Source organism: Trematomus bernacchii, unplaced genomic scaffold (assembly GCF_902827165.1).
Source record: "Trematomus bernacchii unplaced genomic scaffold, fTreBer1.1, whole genome shotgun sequence".
In the NCBI taxonomy this organism is placed as follows: domain Eukaryota; kingdom Metazoa; phylum Chordata; class Actinopteri; order Perciformes; family Nototheniidae; genus Trematomus; species Trematomus bernacchii.
This window is the reverse complement of record NW_022987685.1, coordinates 406,790-422,011: the sequence shown is the minus strand read 5'-3', so window position 1 is coordinate 422,011 and position 15,222 is coordinate 406,790. Positions and strand designations below refer to the sequence as shown.

Sequence of the window (15,222 nt, the reverse complement as noted above, 5' to 3'; positions counted from 1 at the left end):
TGACTCCTTAAGCTCCATTTTGCATCATTTTTGAAGAAAAGGCAAGATTTTGGTAACATAAATAAATGCACCAGCTACAGTATTGTTATCTAACATATTTTTTAAAGCATTTTCAGTGTCGGGTAATTAAATTTGAATATGTATTTAAATATAAATGGTTGAAAAGTGCCTCTTCCTGTGTGGCCCTGCACACCCACACAGGTGTTTTCAGTTACTGCTGCGTGTTACATCTCTGTTTATGTTGAAGTTGGGTGAAGTTACGCAGGGTTTTATATGAAGTCACTTAACCACATCATAAAGGTGTCCCCGACAACAGGTGCAAGTTAACTAACAGCAGAGTGAAAGTAGATGTCAATCATTCTGGTTTGTATACACACACCCCAGAGTCTTGAAAAGAGGTCTAATCAGGCCGAGTGAAAACACCTGTGTGAACAGTAGTTGAGAAGTTTTCAGTGTGCAGTGACAGTTTAGTGTTAGATAAATATTTTAGAGAAGCCATTTTGACAGGTCAAAGTCGGAAAGGCAGAGGTGTAAAGGATCAAAGGAATGGTGGTTGAATTCCAATTACCTGCGTCAGATTCAGGGTCCTGCTATTTTCCATGCGGGCTGACTGTCATGCTGTCACAGCCTACTGAGACACTTTAAAAGAACATAGCAATAGTTATAACGAACACCTGTGCTTCTTCTACTCTGACAAGTGAAAAGGCCTACAGAGGCAGCTTGAAATGACAGGAAGTAGTTTAAATTTGGCCCAGCTCTAATTAGAAACCTTCCCAATTCCAAACTGAAGTCAACGTAAACAACCTGTTTTGTTTACAAGCAGGTTATGATGATGGTTTATGGAATTATGGTTGAAAACGTACTGCTGCGTAGTTAATAAAGGGAAGTGCAAAAAGGGAATTGGGGATACTGACTGAAGGTGTTTGGTGGATTAGCAGCTTTAGCAGGTCGGATGTTTACTGTTCGCCAACCTTCATTGTACTTGGCCTCAGTTTCAGTGACAGGTTGTCATGGCAGAGGCAGTGACAAGTGTCCACCAGGATCAATGGCGCTGTGTGGCAGTGCATACGATTGCATCTGTTGGTGTTTGTGTAGTTGGGGGTCATTGAATACATGTGTGTGGCATGTGATCCACTCTCACACATCACAGATCAAAGGGTAAAGGCAGCTGCCTGGTCATCTCACCCTAAGGCCACCCTGATGGCACACCATGTTCTGGAAGAGCCTTAAAAAACAAACATACACAACCGGATGACATTTTGGAAGGGAGCAAAAATACGCTAACAGTTACCATAGAAACGTGCCACAAAGCTAGAGGGGGAAATAGAGGAAGAAGAGGGGTGTAAGAGAGGCAGACAGAGAATAAAATCAGCTCTGTCAATACGTTGCCAGGCAACACTCGACACTAACGAAGCTGGGTTTGATAACTTGTTGATAACACCAGTGGGAGAGCCAGTGAGTGTGTGAGTGTGTGTTATTAGCAGAGGCAGTGAAAGAGCCCCCGCTGAGACGAGCCCAATACAGAGATAAGGGCAAGAGACCTTCTCTTAGGCAGGGGCCTCAGGAACTCACACACACAGAACAAAAGAACCTCCGCAGACCCTCACACAATAATGAATCACACAACAGGACCAAAGGAGTGGTGCTTAAACATTTTTGTTTTGTTTTTTTTTATTCAACCTTTTTTTCCAAACCAGGAATGTACTAGTTTTTTCCTCTCTTTTGAGGTGTGTTGGGGGGGAAGGAGGGGCAAGGGAACGGGGGAGGGAGGAAGGGGTCACCGTGATGAGTAGACAAGGGGATAAGGAGGAGAGAAGAAGAGGAGAGGACACAAAAAAAACCTTCTCACACAGAGGTGTCCCAAATACAAAGTCTCAACACGTTACATACGAGAACCACCTCGCTCCGCAGCCTCCGCTCGCTGTCTGTCGGCACAAAGAAACACACACACACACACACACACACACACACACACACACACACACACACACACACACACACACACACACACACACACACACACACACACCACACACACACACACACACACCACACACACACACACACACACACACACACACACACACACACACACACACACACACACACACACACACCAACAGAGAGGTGAGGGAGCTAGGCGGGTAGCTGCTTCTTTTCTTTTTTTCTCTCTCCCCCCCGTTCCGTAGAAACAGCACTTTCTTCTTTCTGTTTTCAACATGACAACCAGTGGCCGTGTCCGTGGTTTTTAGAAAAGCCAACACATTGGAGTCGGCCAGTCAAACACAAACAGTGAGAGCCAGAGACACAACTTTGAAATAACATCGACATGGAAATCAAACAACAGAAGAAAAAAAATATATTGAGTCCAAGAGATACTTGACATTCTGCTGAGAGGGAGGGGGGAGCGAAATGGACTGAAAACGGGGCAGTGACTTCTTCGTCGGGGTTGACGCCGTAAAGTCTGAGAAGTTTTTGTTTTCCCCCTCCTAGGCAGCGGCCATTTTCGAACAAAATACTGTCATTTTGGATCGGAGTGCTCCAAAGAGTAGCAGAAGTTGTTGAAGAGAGAGAAACAGACACTTCATTTGGCTTGGAGGATATTATAGGTACTCTGAGAATGTTTAAATAGACATAGACTTAACAGCATACATAAAAAACACAAGTCGGCAGTTGTACAAAAAGAAGAATTTGAGGTGTTTTCCCCCCTTATTTCATCTTTGAAATCAATTTCGATACAGTCAAATACAATCCAAACTCATTGATGGTAGAAAAACTGAACATCATCATCATGGTGTTGAACAAAGTCAATTCAGACGAATGTGACACTAACGAATGAGAGATATCTAATTATATGATGTTAGATACTGATACAAAACACAGCTGAGAAATGTTTTTAAGGTTCAGAATTAACACTGGCTTCACACAGAAAACATGGCTACATCACTGGAGGCCTCGTGTGTGTCTAAAGAAAATAAAAAAGCTTAAGCTCTCTTCTGCCACCCATATTACACATAAGCCATAAACATGTTTGAGCAACACAAAACCGCTTTTTTTTTTTAGTATGCACATGTGAAAATATTGCACCTCTGAACACAGCATTGTGTTACGGCCCCTCGAGGTCGAGGTGCTGGGCACTGGCGTGAGGGTGTGTGAAAGAGAACATGGCGCACACACCTTTTCATCCCTCCCATGTCCATCGGGTTAGTCTTGATCACAGGAATAGAGTCATATGAGAGCAATCAGCTTCTCTGTGGAGTGTGGGTGAAAGCGCGTGTGTGTGCGTGACAAAGCGAGCGCCGGCAAATGTGTGTCATTCAATGCAATCAGTAGGCATTTGTGACAGTCATTAAAAGGTGTGAAATCTGTGTTATGTCGGGTGGGAGGGAGCGTGGGTGACAAATAATGTACGGACTTGCTGGAGGGGATTTCTCTTGTGTGTCCGCGGCTAACATGTACCGGGGTGTGCCTTGATAATAAACGAGAGAGAGCGAGTGGTTGACACGGGAATGCATTTCAACACGATTTTTGGGGCGGAAAAGAGGAACACATTTGAAATGTGCCGCCTCACGTTAACATGAGCGAGTCACTGGAGATGTGTGTGTGCGTGTGATGAGATCTCTTCTTTCCATGGTTGAAGTTCAACTCCTATCCAATGAGGAGGCTCCAATGAGGAGGCTCCAATGAGGAGGCTCAAGAAAATGTTTCTCTCCTTTGCTCTCTCCATCCTTCCTTCCATTAGGATCCTTCATCTCTCACTCCTGCCGTTCCCATCCTCCCCTCAGCTGCTTTTTTACTTAGTGTGCAATTCCTTCACAGTCTTTTCTTTCCTCGCCTCCCTCCCTCCCTCCCTCTCTCCCTCCCTCTCTCCCTCTCTTTTTGTTTTTGAAGTTCTGCATTCAAACGCCGCTTTATTCCTCCTCCCCAGACAGCACTCTCTCTCGCCCTGTTATTTTTCCTTTATTCTTCTTTTTCATTTCATCCCCTCTCACCCCCCATTCCCCACCTCTCCCCTCTCCCCCCCGCTTCTTTTCACTTCTGCGTTTGAAAAAAGCGTTTGAAAAAAAAAAAATACTTTCATAGATGGTTCTACCTCAACACTTCCACAAACGAGGTCTAAACTTCAAAACTACAGCATAGTACAAGGAGCTATAAAAATATACACAAAGTTCAGAGACCCTAGAGGGGTGTGAGGGGGAGGGGGATAGGGGAGGGAGGGAGTGACAGAGGGGGAAAAGAGAAAGAGAGACACAACCTCTGTTCACTGGGAAAATTAAAAAAGGGATTAAATTAATATACAACGCAATGGGGAAAAAAGAAGGAAACAAGGTCGTTCTAAGTTTGGTAAAACAAAAACAGCAGATAAAAAACGTCTAGCAACAGAAGTGTAGTTTAACAGAGTGAGTACAAATAATAAAACGATAGAAAAAAAGAAAAAAAACATCTAGAAATTATTTACTGGATATTCATATATATAATCTATAAGTGTTGATAGCGATAAAAAATCTCACTTTTTTGATATTCGCTCACTATTTTGTGTTTTGGTATTTAAGACAAGTCTAAGGAACGCACGCTTACGCACAGTCACACACACACGAAGCGCACACACACGAACTAAACCCCACGCACGCATATGCAAACTCATATGCACACTTGCTGTACTGAAGCACACCGACTGCACACACACAGCTAATGTGGAGCAGCAGCGCCATAATTATTATCCAAGTCGTATGCACACTCGCACAGTCACACACACACATTATTAAAATATACAAGATTCTGAGTGTCACCGTTGGTCAGACCTCCTCAGGCCGGGGCCTGGTCATGTGACCGCCTGCCCGGGCTGGCTGATTGTGTGAGTTCGAGGCCCCCTATTTTCTCAGGAGAAACAAACACAAACAAACTAGAATGCTATTGGTGAGTTAGTGGCAGGGGCCGGTCTCTGATTGGCCGATGGAGTTCTGAGGGGTGGGGCTCTGGGCTAGGCGGGTACGGCCTCTGGGAATCAGAGTTCTCCGGTGCTAAGTGGTATCAAGGGTACAGTTTATTTTTTTAAATGTAGTCCTTTACTTTCTCTTTTTCTCTTTTGCAAAACATCTCAAGTCCCAACGTCGGGTCCATACTCCTAGAAAAAAGTGTGCTGCCACACACACATACCCACGCTGGCGTTACGGGGGACGACTCTTCAAATCGGCACGGGTGGGTCTCGTTTAGCTCTGAGTTGACAAGAAGGGGGCACTCAGAGGCTCTGGCCCCCTCGTGAGGGCCTTGTTAATAAGGGCTATGTAGCAATACGACTGCCCTAACACACACTTGGTGGCCCAGTTGTGTGAGTATGGGGGGGGGGGGGTGGCTGGAAACACAACTGTGGCCGGGCTCACGGGGCAGTGAGTGGGGGATCCATGGGACAATACTGGTAGTATTGAGGGGTTCAGGGTCGGAGCTGTGATGACGAGCTTGGCTGTGTCTTCATTGGGAGCAGGGGGTTGGTTGGTAAAGGGTGAGGGAGGTGGATGTGTCCGGGCGGCCGGCAGCAGGCCGTCTCATACTTTGTAGTAGATGTTGGCGGGGCTCTGGGGGGGCATCTCCTGGACGATGTAGACGGGGTGTCCGTAGTCTCCGCTCACCTTCTCGTAGTGCGGGCAGTAGGCGGAGTCTGACGTCCGCAGGGGGATGATGATGTCGCTGGGCTCGGAGCCGTTGTTGTTGGAGCTGCCGAGGCCCCCGCCCCCTCCTCGCTTGGGGCTGGTGAGCGAGGACAGCGACAGCGGAGGGTGGTGGGTGTCGGAGTGTTTGGCGTGCCTCCGCCGGTAACACACCACGCAGATCACAGCCGTCACCAGCAGCAGGAAGGCGGAGCCCCCCGCGGCGCCGGCGATGAGGGCGATGTTGGAGGGTTGGAGGGGCCCGTTCTCACCCCCCTCGCCCCCGAAGCCTGTTCCTCTTGACTGGGTGGAGTTCGCTGCTCCGCCTGAAACAAATCATAGAAAAACTCTTACTCCAATATCCACACTATCACATGCAGCTTTCAGCTTTGATTTATGTATGCATATTAATCATCACCAGAGCAATAACACGGTTCCCAATTTATGTTTTCGTGACTTTTTAAGTCAACATTCCAGTCCTTATGCTGCTGGACCACAATGGCATGAGTAATGGTGCTGGTTTTAGCTCCGCTAGTGAAGCCTGCAGAGACTTAACCCAATGGAATGCGGTAAGTATGCAGCAAATCTCACAAGACGCTTATATGTGGTCTCTTTATTGATGCAATGAAGTGGACAGCAGTGCTTATAAAACGGAGAGGGACGTCCGTGGACCGTGTGTGAGAGAGTGCTGCGCAGTATATACTCTTGTGGACAGCCTGGCTAAGCCACAGTGTGTATCAAGGTAACACACTCTATTTCCCTAACCTTAACAACTGTATTTACTTAGCATTACGGGCGACCACATGAAGAGAGCCTCCCCCGCTCCATCACCGCCACAGCGACCACACACTCCGCCCGCCTGCTGGCCTTTCCTGCCTGCCTGTCTGTCTCTTTATCTGTCTGTCTGTTCATCAAACTGTCTGTCACACTATCTCTCAGTTTGTCAGCCGATTGCTTCCTCTGCCTGTTGTGCGTCTGCCAGAAAACCTAAGATCTTCACAGCCTCGGAGCTCAGGACTTTCTCTGCGGGAGGCCGGGTCAGAACCCAGCAGGTGAACGACGGTAGATGTGTTTATGTGTGTGTATCTGTGTGTGTGATTGAGGGGAGGGGTACGGCTCTGGCACCGGGGCCGTGTGAATGTGTGTGGCGAACTGGTTAAGGCCGGTAATGCGAGTCGTTGCTGTATAGAGCCTTTTGGATTGGTCCATCATTATTCTTGGCACACATCCCTTTTCTTTTCTCCCATGTCTGTCTCCTCCGCTTCCTCGCCCTCCCTCGCCCTCCCTCGCTCCGTGGTTCTCTCTATCTTTGGGTTATTGTAGCCGTAATGACCCACCTTGCTCTAAACTCAGTGCCTAGCAACCCAAGCACACATTCGGACCCCTAAGATATAGACAACCGCAATGGAAATGCATGCAAACACACCTCACCCCCTGCTTACTAAGGCCCCCCCCCCCCCCCCCCCCCCCCCCCCCCCGTCGCGCTGGACTGACTAGGGGCAAAGCCGGACGTCGATTACACTCCCTTTTTTTCCCACTCCCGCTTTCTTCCTCCCTCCATTAACCCAACATCCCTCAGTCTCCATCTCCATTATGATCGCCGCCTTTCACCGGCTCTCTTTATTATATCCTCTTCCTTCAGCTCACCTCCGCCCCCCCCCCCCCCCCCCCCCCCCCCCCCCCCCTTTTCCCACTTCTCACACCCTCCAGTTTCCTTTTTTTATTGCACAAGTTCAGACTTTGACACCTTCTCTCCCCCTTGAATTCTTCCCTCTTTTTTCATTAGTGATTTTCACCTTGGAGAAAGACAAGAGGTAAAAAATGTGACGGTGATAACCTAGTTTGCTTTGGGTCAGCTTTACTTTCCAATTCACATAGTTTACATACATGTTCCATAATGCTTGAGACACTATCATTTCCCAATACAGGCGTGACATCCTGTTAATAATACACATTTGATTCCATCGCTAACCTACATAAATACATTCAATAGGATCCAGATAGATTACAAAATTAATGGAGCAGACTCCGATGCATCGGGGCGTTTTATTGCTGCTTCCCACATAAGATAGCTTTTTTTTTAAATGATTTTTTTTGTCTCTACCCATGTGTACTCTGTGCTGATTCATCAAACACCATCGTGATACAGAGGTGGGTTGCATTCACAGCTGCTTTTGTTATGCTTTGTTGTTCTTGTTTTGGTTGCTAATGGAGGGACAGCGTGACTATGAATACCTGGTCTGCAATATAAACCCAGAAGCAGAGTACCAGAAAAACATGCTTCTGTGTGTTTGAATAGTTTTTTATGTTCTGCTTTAATAACAAGCAGAACAACTGGATAATAGAAAACCACCAACTGTGGCAACACTGGCAAAAGGAGTTGACATTCAGATCATTCCATTGTCCAGTGAGTCAAATCTGTTTCTGATCATTTCACACAAATATCTGAGGTTTATACTGGAATGTGGAATTTGTTGCTTACTGTGGTAAACTGTTATCTTATCCTATGTCACATTTGTATATTGTCATATTACTGTCAAGTTGCTCACAGTGCCAGGCTTTCATTTCAGGTTAACGGTAAAGAAACGACTGTAACGCCTTTATCCTTTAACTCAGGGGTGTCAAACTCAATTTCATCGCGGGCCACATTCGCATAAAGGTTGCACTCAAAGGGCCGGTTGTAACTATATAAATATAATATATATATATATATATATATATATTAGGGCTGTCAAGTTAACGCGTTAATAACGCGTTAACGCAAAAAAAATTTAACGCCACTAATTATTTTAACGCGATTAACGCATGTGTATTTTTTGTCCTCGGCCGCCGTAGTTTCAGAGCGCATCGAGTTTAAAATACCATCTACAAGCTGATGCTGACAGTCCCGCTCGTGCTGCCCGCTTGTGGCAGACCACACTTCCACGCTCACCGGCAGGCCCGGACTGGCCATCGGGAGGACCGGGAGGGTGTGTGTATGTGTGGCGCGAGCGAAGCACACCTTACGTGTTGTTGTTAGCATCTGGTGCTAGCTAGCTGAGGATATAAGGAGCTGTTTCAATGAAACAGAGGAGCGACATTTCGCCGACAACTGCGCCGAGCACTTGACTTTATGCAGGTAGCCAGACAGCACACTCAGCACGGATAGTGCGCGCAACACAGCTCATACACACAGGCATATATGCCTTGAGCTGCACATAGCTCCAACACACACACACACACACACACACACACACACACACACACACACACACACACACACACACACACACACACACACACACACACACACACACACACAGTATTGTATTATTGTATGAGAGAGGTTCTAGGTTGAATTGAGGCGAATATTTGTAATGTTCAGAGGTTGTTGTGTTTAATATTCATGAGAATATTTGTCATTGTTCAAATGATAATAAACAAACATATAAAGCATAGTTGTACACTCATATGTTGATAAGAGTATTAAAAACTTGAAAAATATCCCTCTAAGGTACATTTAGAACAGATAAAAAATGTGCGATTAATTTGCGATTAATCGCGATTAACTATGGACAATCATGCGATTAATCGCGATTAAATATTTTAATCGACTGACAGCCCTAATATATATATATATATATATATATAAAATGTATTATATTACATTATTGCCTCTGAATTGGATTATTATCGGATAGGATAATAACTTAGTAATTAACTACGTCTGAAAGCAGAAGTCCAGGGCAAATAATTGCAAGTCTCTTCAGTGCGCATGTCACAAAACGAGATGCATTGTGGGACAACCTGCTTCTGTAAAGCGGCATGTAACCATATAATAAACGTATCGTATTCTTTGCAAGCTCTTGCGGGGCCACATAAAATGAAGTCGCGGGCCGGATTTGGCCCCCGGGCCTTGAGTTTGAGACCTCAACTAATCTGATGAAAATGTATTGACAATGAACCTAGCTGAATGTCTGAATACTGAACCTTAAACTAACCACACCTCCATGCTACAGGCTCTTTCTTTGCATTACAGCTGTTGTGATTCCCTGGAAGAAATATAGACGGCATTTTAATCATTTACATATGATGATATTGTTTAAATAATCCAGGGGATAATATATGTTGTCCAACTCCCTGAATGTGTGTTTTGTTTGTAATTCAACCGCTTAAAAAGAGTCAAAAATCCTTGTTTTTTCTCTGAACTTTAGGATTTTAGCCTTTGCAGACCATTTACATGCACACAAACCTACAGTATATAACACACTACAGGAAAGCAGAACAAGGCCTCCTAAATGAGCACATCTGTTGTATGATTTCCTCCATGGACATCTGAAATGCAGCCAACAATGAAAAAAGTGAGTGTTGATGACTGTTTGTTTGGATTTGAGTTATGACTCTCAGAACGAAGGAGTGTGTGTTTTTGTTTGTAGAGCCTTCTCTGTTCATATCCCAATAATGTCTTTGTTTACATCCCAAGAGAGGATCAGATGAGACAAACACAACACAAATGAAAGCGAATAACCAGCAATATCCCAGTTATTATTCAAAATGATTCACATGAGGATTATATTATTACAATCATTTCAGATAAGTGTATGATAATATGTACTTCTCGGGGGGGCCGGGAAGGTGCAAAATCCCTCATTATGTGTGTGATTGAAATCAGTCTTGTGTTGTGTCCAGTGTTCTTTGTCTCATAAAAACAACGCGTAGTATTGTTGATCACTTCACACGTACAGTTCTCACCTATATGGACAAGTGAGGAATGCCCTGACTCACACATTTCATATAGCACACAAATGTACCACCAAGAAAAAGAAAAAAAGGGAGAAATAGACACAACTGAGAGCAGATCATGGTCTTCCTCCTCCGCTGAATGACTTTGAGGTAAAGCATGGATCTAGTATCTGTCCATTTCCGTCTTCTTGTTCTATTCCCTTCCCCTCTTTGCTTTTCAATTATTCTTTTCTTTCTCCTCCTTGTGTGCCTCCCACTTTTCGTCCCATCACTCCCCTGTCTCCCTTTCCTCATCTTTCCGTAATTCTCATTTATTTTCTTTCTCTCTCTTGACGGGACTACAGAATCCAGGCCATCCAAACTAATGACAATAATAACTCTGGAAATGTCGCCGCCGGTCTAGCCCTCTCTCCCTTTTTCTCCCTCTTTCTTCTTCCCTCTCTTTTTTCCTTTCCCTCTCCCAAGGTAGCTATTAGCCCTCCATTCCCCGCCTGCAGCACTTAGCTCGGAGGGCTGGGCGAGTAGACCGGGAGGAGAGGGAGAGAGAGAGGGAAAGATATGGAATTAAATAGAGAGATCCACAGATGTCACCGCTGCACATTCTCCATCTGTCGCCTCCTCCCTCCCTCTCCCTGCTGCTCCTCTCTTTATCTCCCAGTCTCTGCCTATTCCCTCCATCCATTTTCTAGATGTGGATTGTCTTCCTTTGGGTCTCATGCATACCTGGGTTTCTGCTGGTGGTGCGTCCCGCTGGAGGCTCCTTCTTCGGAGGCAGTCCATATTGGCCTGTGGAAGGGAACAAATAAGGGTGGAATATGAAAAAAGAAAAAACTATCTTCAACAGTCTTAGAATTGAAAGTAATAAGTGGCATTTACACGGAGCCAGAAAGAGGAATAGCGAGCTTTAATAAAGCCTTCCTTCCCCTCCCTTCCCATTATAGGGGAGCACGTATTGATTGTGCTGAGTACGAGCATTTCTCCATTTGTTTGAATGGGAAACTAAAGAGAGGCCGTTTGTTGTTTTGGCCTGAGTGAATTTACACAAGGCCATAACGGCTTGTAGTCTGTCGTCGCTAAATCAGGCCGTCTGTTTAGCAAGCCTTTGGTAATGGTGATGGCATTAAAGTGCGTTTATGCAACACATGCAAACACGCGCACACACACACACATGCAGCTATTGTTCAAGTGTCACTCCTCACCGCTGAAAGAGATTGGTCAACAAATACTGTTTTCTTTCACTCCGGAGCCATCTGGCCAACAGTAAGGCTGCGAGATTAGAGTTTTATATCGGGATGTGCAATTTATACAACATTTCAGAAAAGAAAGTCTGTGTCTGGTCATTGCAGCAGCAGGGGAGAGCAAACCATGGGGTGCTTATGGATGCAACTGCAATTAACCCCGCAAAAACACACACTGCATCCAGTCTATGCACAACTAGTGAAAGTGTGTGTGTGTGTGCGTGTGTGCACAGCCATCAACCTATACTGACATTTAGATAAGTGTTAGACTATTGGCTGGCGGCTGCCTCATGAAAGTCAACCAAACAGAAGTTGGGGGGGGGGCGGTGCAGTCTGGATCAATACAAACTGCTGTGTGGTCAGCAGGGGCCAGTGGAGGGAGGTGTGTGTGTGTGTGTGTGAGAGTGTGTGTGTGTGACAGAGACAGAAAGAAAGCAAGATAGATAAAGAATCAAATAAAATGGGACAGGCCAATGTGTGTGTGTGTGTGTGTGTGTGTGTGTGTGTGTGTGTGTGTGTGTGTGTGTGTGTGTGTGTGTGTGTGTGTGTGTGTGTGTGTGTGTGAGGGGAGGGGTAAGGGGGTTGAAAGTGCGTGTTTCACGAGTGTGTGCGTGCGTCTCGGAGCGGCATATCTCATCAGAGATCACCGCGAGGCGGCACGGCGCTTATTTAGATGACAAACAGCACAGACGTGACCTTTCAGCCACACAGCAGATAAGACGGAAAGAGTGAAAACAACAGAGTTGGGAGAGGAGATGGCAAGCATGCCAAGTGAAAGGGAAGTGATGAGGACGGGGAAAAGGGGAATTTGAAAAAGGAAGTGGGCAGCGTTGCTTGAATGGAAAGGGGGTTAAAGAAAGAAAATAGGCAAATGCAGAGGGAATAGAGAAAGGAGATAGGAGGACATAGAAAAGGAGAGGAGATGAAACAGGGATAAGGGGAAGAAAGACGACAAATAGAAAGACGTGTGTGTCTTCACAGAGTTGTTTAAAAGTGGTGTGCGATTGGATTGCCGGTGTGGTGGAAAGCCATGGGGAAAGAAAGTGTGTGTGTGTGTGTGTGTGTGGTGTTTCTATTGAGCTGACTGGGCTGATCTTCTGGGCTGATAAGAGCCACAGCAGCGCCACTTGGCTCAACGCTGAAGAGCAACCACAATACACAAGGCCCGATAACACAGGATAGGCTAAATAAATAGCAATAGGTGTGTGTGAGGGGGGGGGTCGTGTGAAGGACAGGTGCCCATTATGTGTAGGAATGTGCAGGTCAGTGAAAATGCTTGCTGCTTTCTCTGACAGGCCTGCATGTGAGGGGTCATTACCTGTGAATATGTTCCAAACTCATTTGAAGTGTGCACAGCTACGACTCATTAAAAACCACTGACTGCGTGCTTTAAACCCCGAATAGAGTTGTTCTGTTATCGTGCTGTGGGGGAAATGTGTGTGTCAAGTGTGTGTCCGCACGACCACCTAAGCCTTGCAAGTCTGCGCGCCCGTGTGTGTGCTCCTGTCTTTGTGTGTGTGTGTGAGCTCACCTGTAATGTATATCCCGCACAGAGACATGCAAGGTTTAACGTGTGTGTGTGTGGGTGTGTGTGTGGGTGTAGTAGTTCAGAGGCAGAGTCAGAAGGAAGTCAACAGGCCTCATTATAGCCGACTGATCTCACACTTCTCTGCTGTTCTCACCACTTAATGAGACCTAATACGCTCGGAGAGAACACACACGCGTTTTGTATGTGTGTGTGTAAGAACGAGGAAGATAAGAGGGATGGTTTTAAAAGTGGGAGATAAGGAATGCGTGCCGCCGTGCAGATGGGAGATGGTGCGAGATGCGGTGGACTGGAGCCAATGGTTGTAGTTCTGTGTTAGGTTATCGTGTGTGAGGCATGAATAGCAATGTGTGTGAGGAAGGGCCCATGTGTGGCGGACTCCAGGAGGTGTGCATAAGGGAGAGCTTCCGTGTGTTTGTGTGCGTGTTTGTGTGTGTGTGTGTGTGTGTGTGTGTGTGTGTGTGTGTGTGTGTGTGTGTGTGTGTGTGAGAAAAAGCAATGTAGGACAAGAGAGTTTAGAAGACTTACTCTGCCCCACTTTCAGGACCACCTTCATGCCTTGCGTCGCACACACTCCGCCCCTCATGCCCTCCAGGCCTTGACGCGTCCCATCTGACGTAGCTGGAGGGATGGAAAACACAAAATTAGACAATTAGCCGAGTGGAAGGGGTGACATAAATACACACACACGCAGAGTGAAAACCCATGTGTCAAAGCCACACATGATTCCCCTTCTTTCTCAATCTATAGCCCCGTGCCAACAATAGCGTCTATTCATATGGTCGGCCATTCCAGAGTCAACCAGTGACATTTGCAGAGGCAGCGATTTAAAAGTCCACCAGAAGCTCTGAAATGTCAAACTACGAGGCGGCAGCGCTTTAATAAGACCTCATTTAGCAGTCCGCTGGAATTCATTAACACCCCCACCGCTCTGCATGGACTCAACCGCTTTGAGTCAACTGCAATAGCTGCTCGGGCTGGGGGAAATTGCCGGAGAGGGGGGTAATGTAGAGAGGCTGATGGAAAAAAAAGGGCTGGTAATCCAATCAAGAGCGCATATAAAATAAAATGGAGCCCCTGAGACACAAAACAGTGTGTGTATAGAGAAACCGGACCTGATTGGGTGAAATACAGACTGTGCTGAATGATTTAAAGCTACAATGTGTAATACCCCATTACTATCACTGCTCATGTATTTAATAAAGCCAATTAAAGAGAATTTGAAATGGAGGGACTGATGTGTTAATACAGGCAATGAGGGATTTAATACGCATCTTTAAGCCATAAACGCTTTTTTCTTACACCCGCAGAATGCAATTTAATCAGAGCGGCAGAGAAATAGCTTGACATTTCAAATCAGCCTCCTAACCTGTGCTGGAATCCAACAAGCTTCTTTCTAGTGGAGCTAGCGAGCAAGCTAAAAGGAGGTCAAGCAGACTAAGTGCACAGGCATAAAGAGGGGGTGCGCGCATGAACTCCTGTAACACTTCTCCTTACATAAAGCATGTCAGTGTATGCATTAAAGATCACTGGACTGCAGGTCAGCGAGGCTGGAGGAGGAACGAGCACGGGGAGAGTCCGAACGGGCGGATCAAACGGTGGAAAGTGGAAGAAATGAACATGTTAGGAGGAGAGGCAAACGAGAAGGAGGAAGGTGAGAGGTGAGGAGATGAGAATCACACCTCTGCAGAAATACAGAAATCATCACTCTGGCTTCTCCATCCCATGAAAAACCGGTCTCAGCTCAAGTGTAGCCGCAGTGGAAAGAGACAGGAAACATATTTTTCTCTCTTTTACAAAAAACACCTGTGCACACACACCACCCGTCCATCCTTATTTTCCCCAATATAGCCCCCGGGGCTAGCCCTCACCTTGCCTCCCTAAAGAAATGTAAAAAATCATTTTCCCCCCGCCACTTAGCTTCAGGCTATAGATTAGCCTGTCTGAAGCGAGGCAGGGAGGGAGGGAGGGAGGGAGGGAGGGAGGGATGGCTTAGAGAGAAAGGGAGGTGTGAAAAAGAGGAAGCTTTACTTCTAACACCTCCGTCACTCTCTCTCCCTCCATCTCTGCA

The 15,222-nt window shown here is 46.1% G+C and overlaps 1 protein-coding gene across 1 annotated transcript in view; it reads right to left on the bottom strand.

Moving 5' to 3' along the window:
- Positions 1–3,252: 3,252 nt before the first annotated feature.
- Positions 3,253–15,222, bottom strand: part of efnb3b (ephrin-B3b) — a 74,828-nt gene continuing 62,858 nt past the window's right edge. The window contains exons 3-5 of the mRNA XM_034136670.1: positions 13,680–13,772; positions 11,091–11,153; positions 3,253–5,971 (exon numbers count right to left, since the gene is read on the bottom strand). Of these exons, the coding sequence (XP_033992561.1) occupies positions 5,544–5,971; positions 11,091–11,153; positions 13,680–13,772 (584 nt within the window). The 3' untranslated portion in view covers positions 3,253–5,543. The remainder of the gene's footprint in view (positions 5,972–11,090; positions 11,154–13,679; positions 13,773–15,222) is intronic.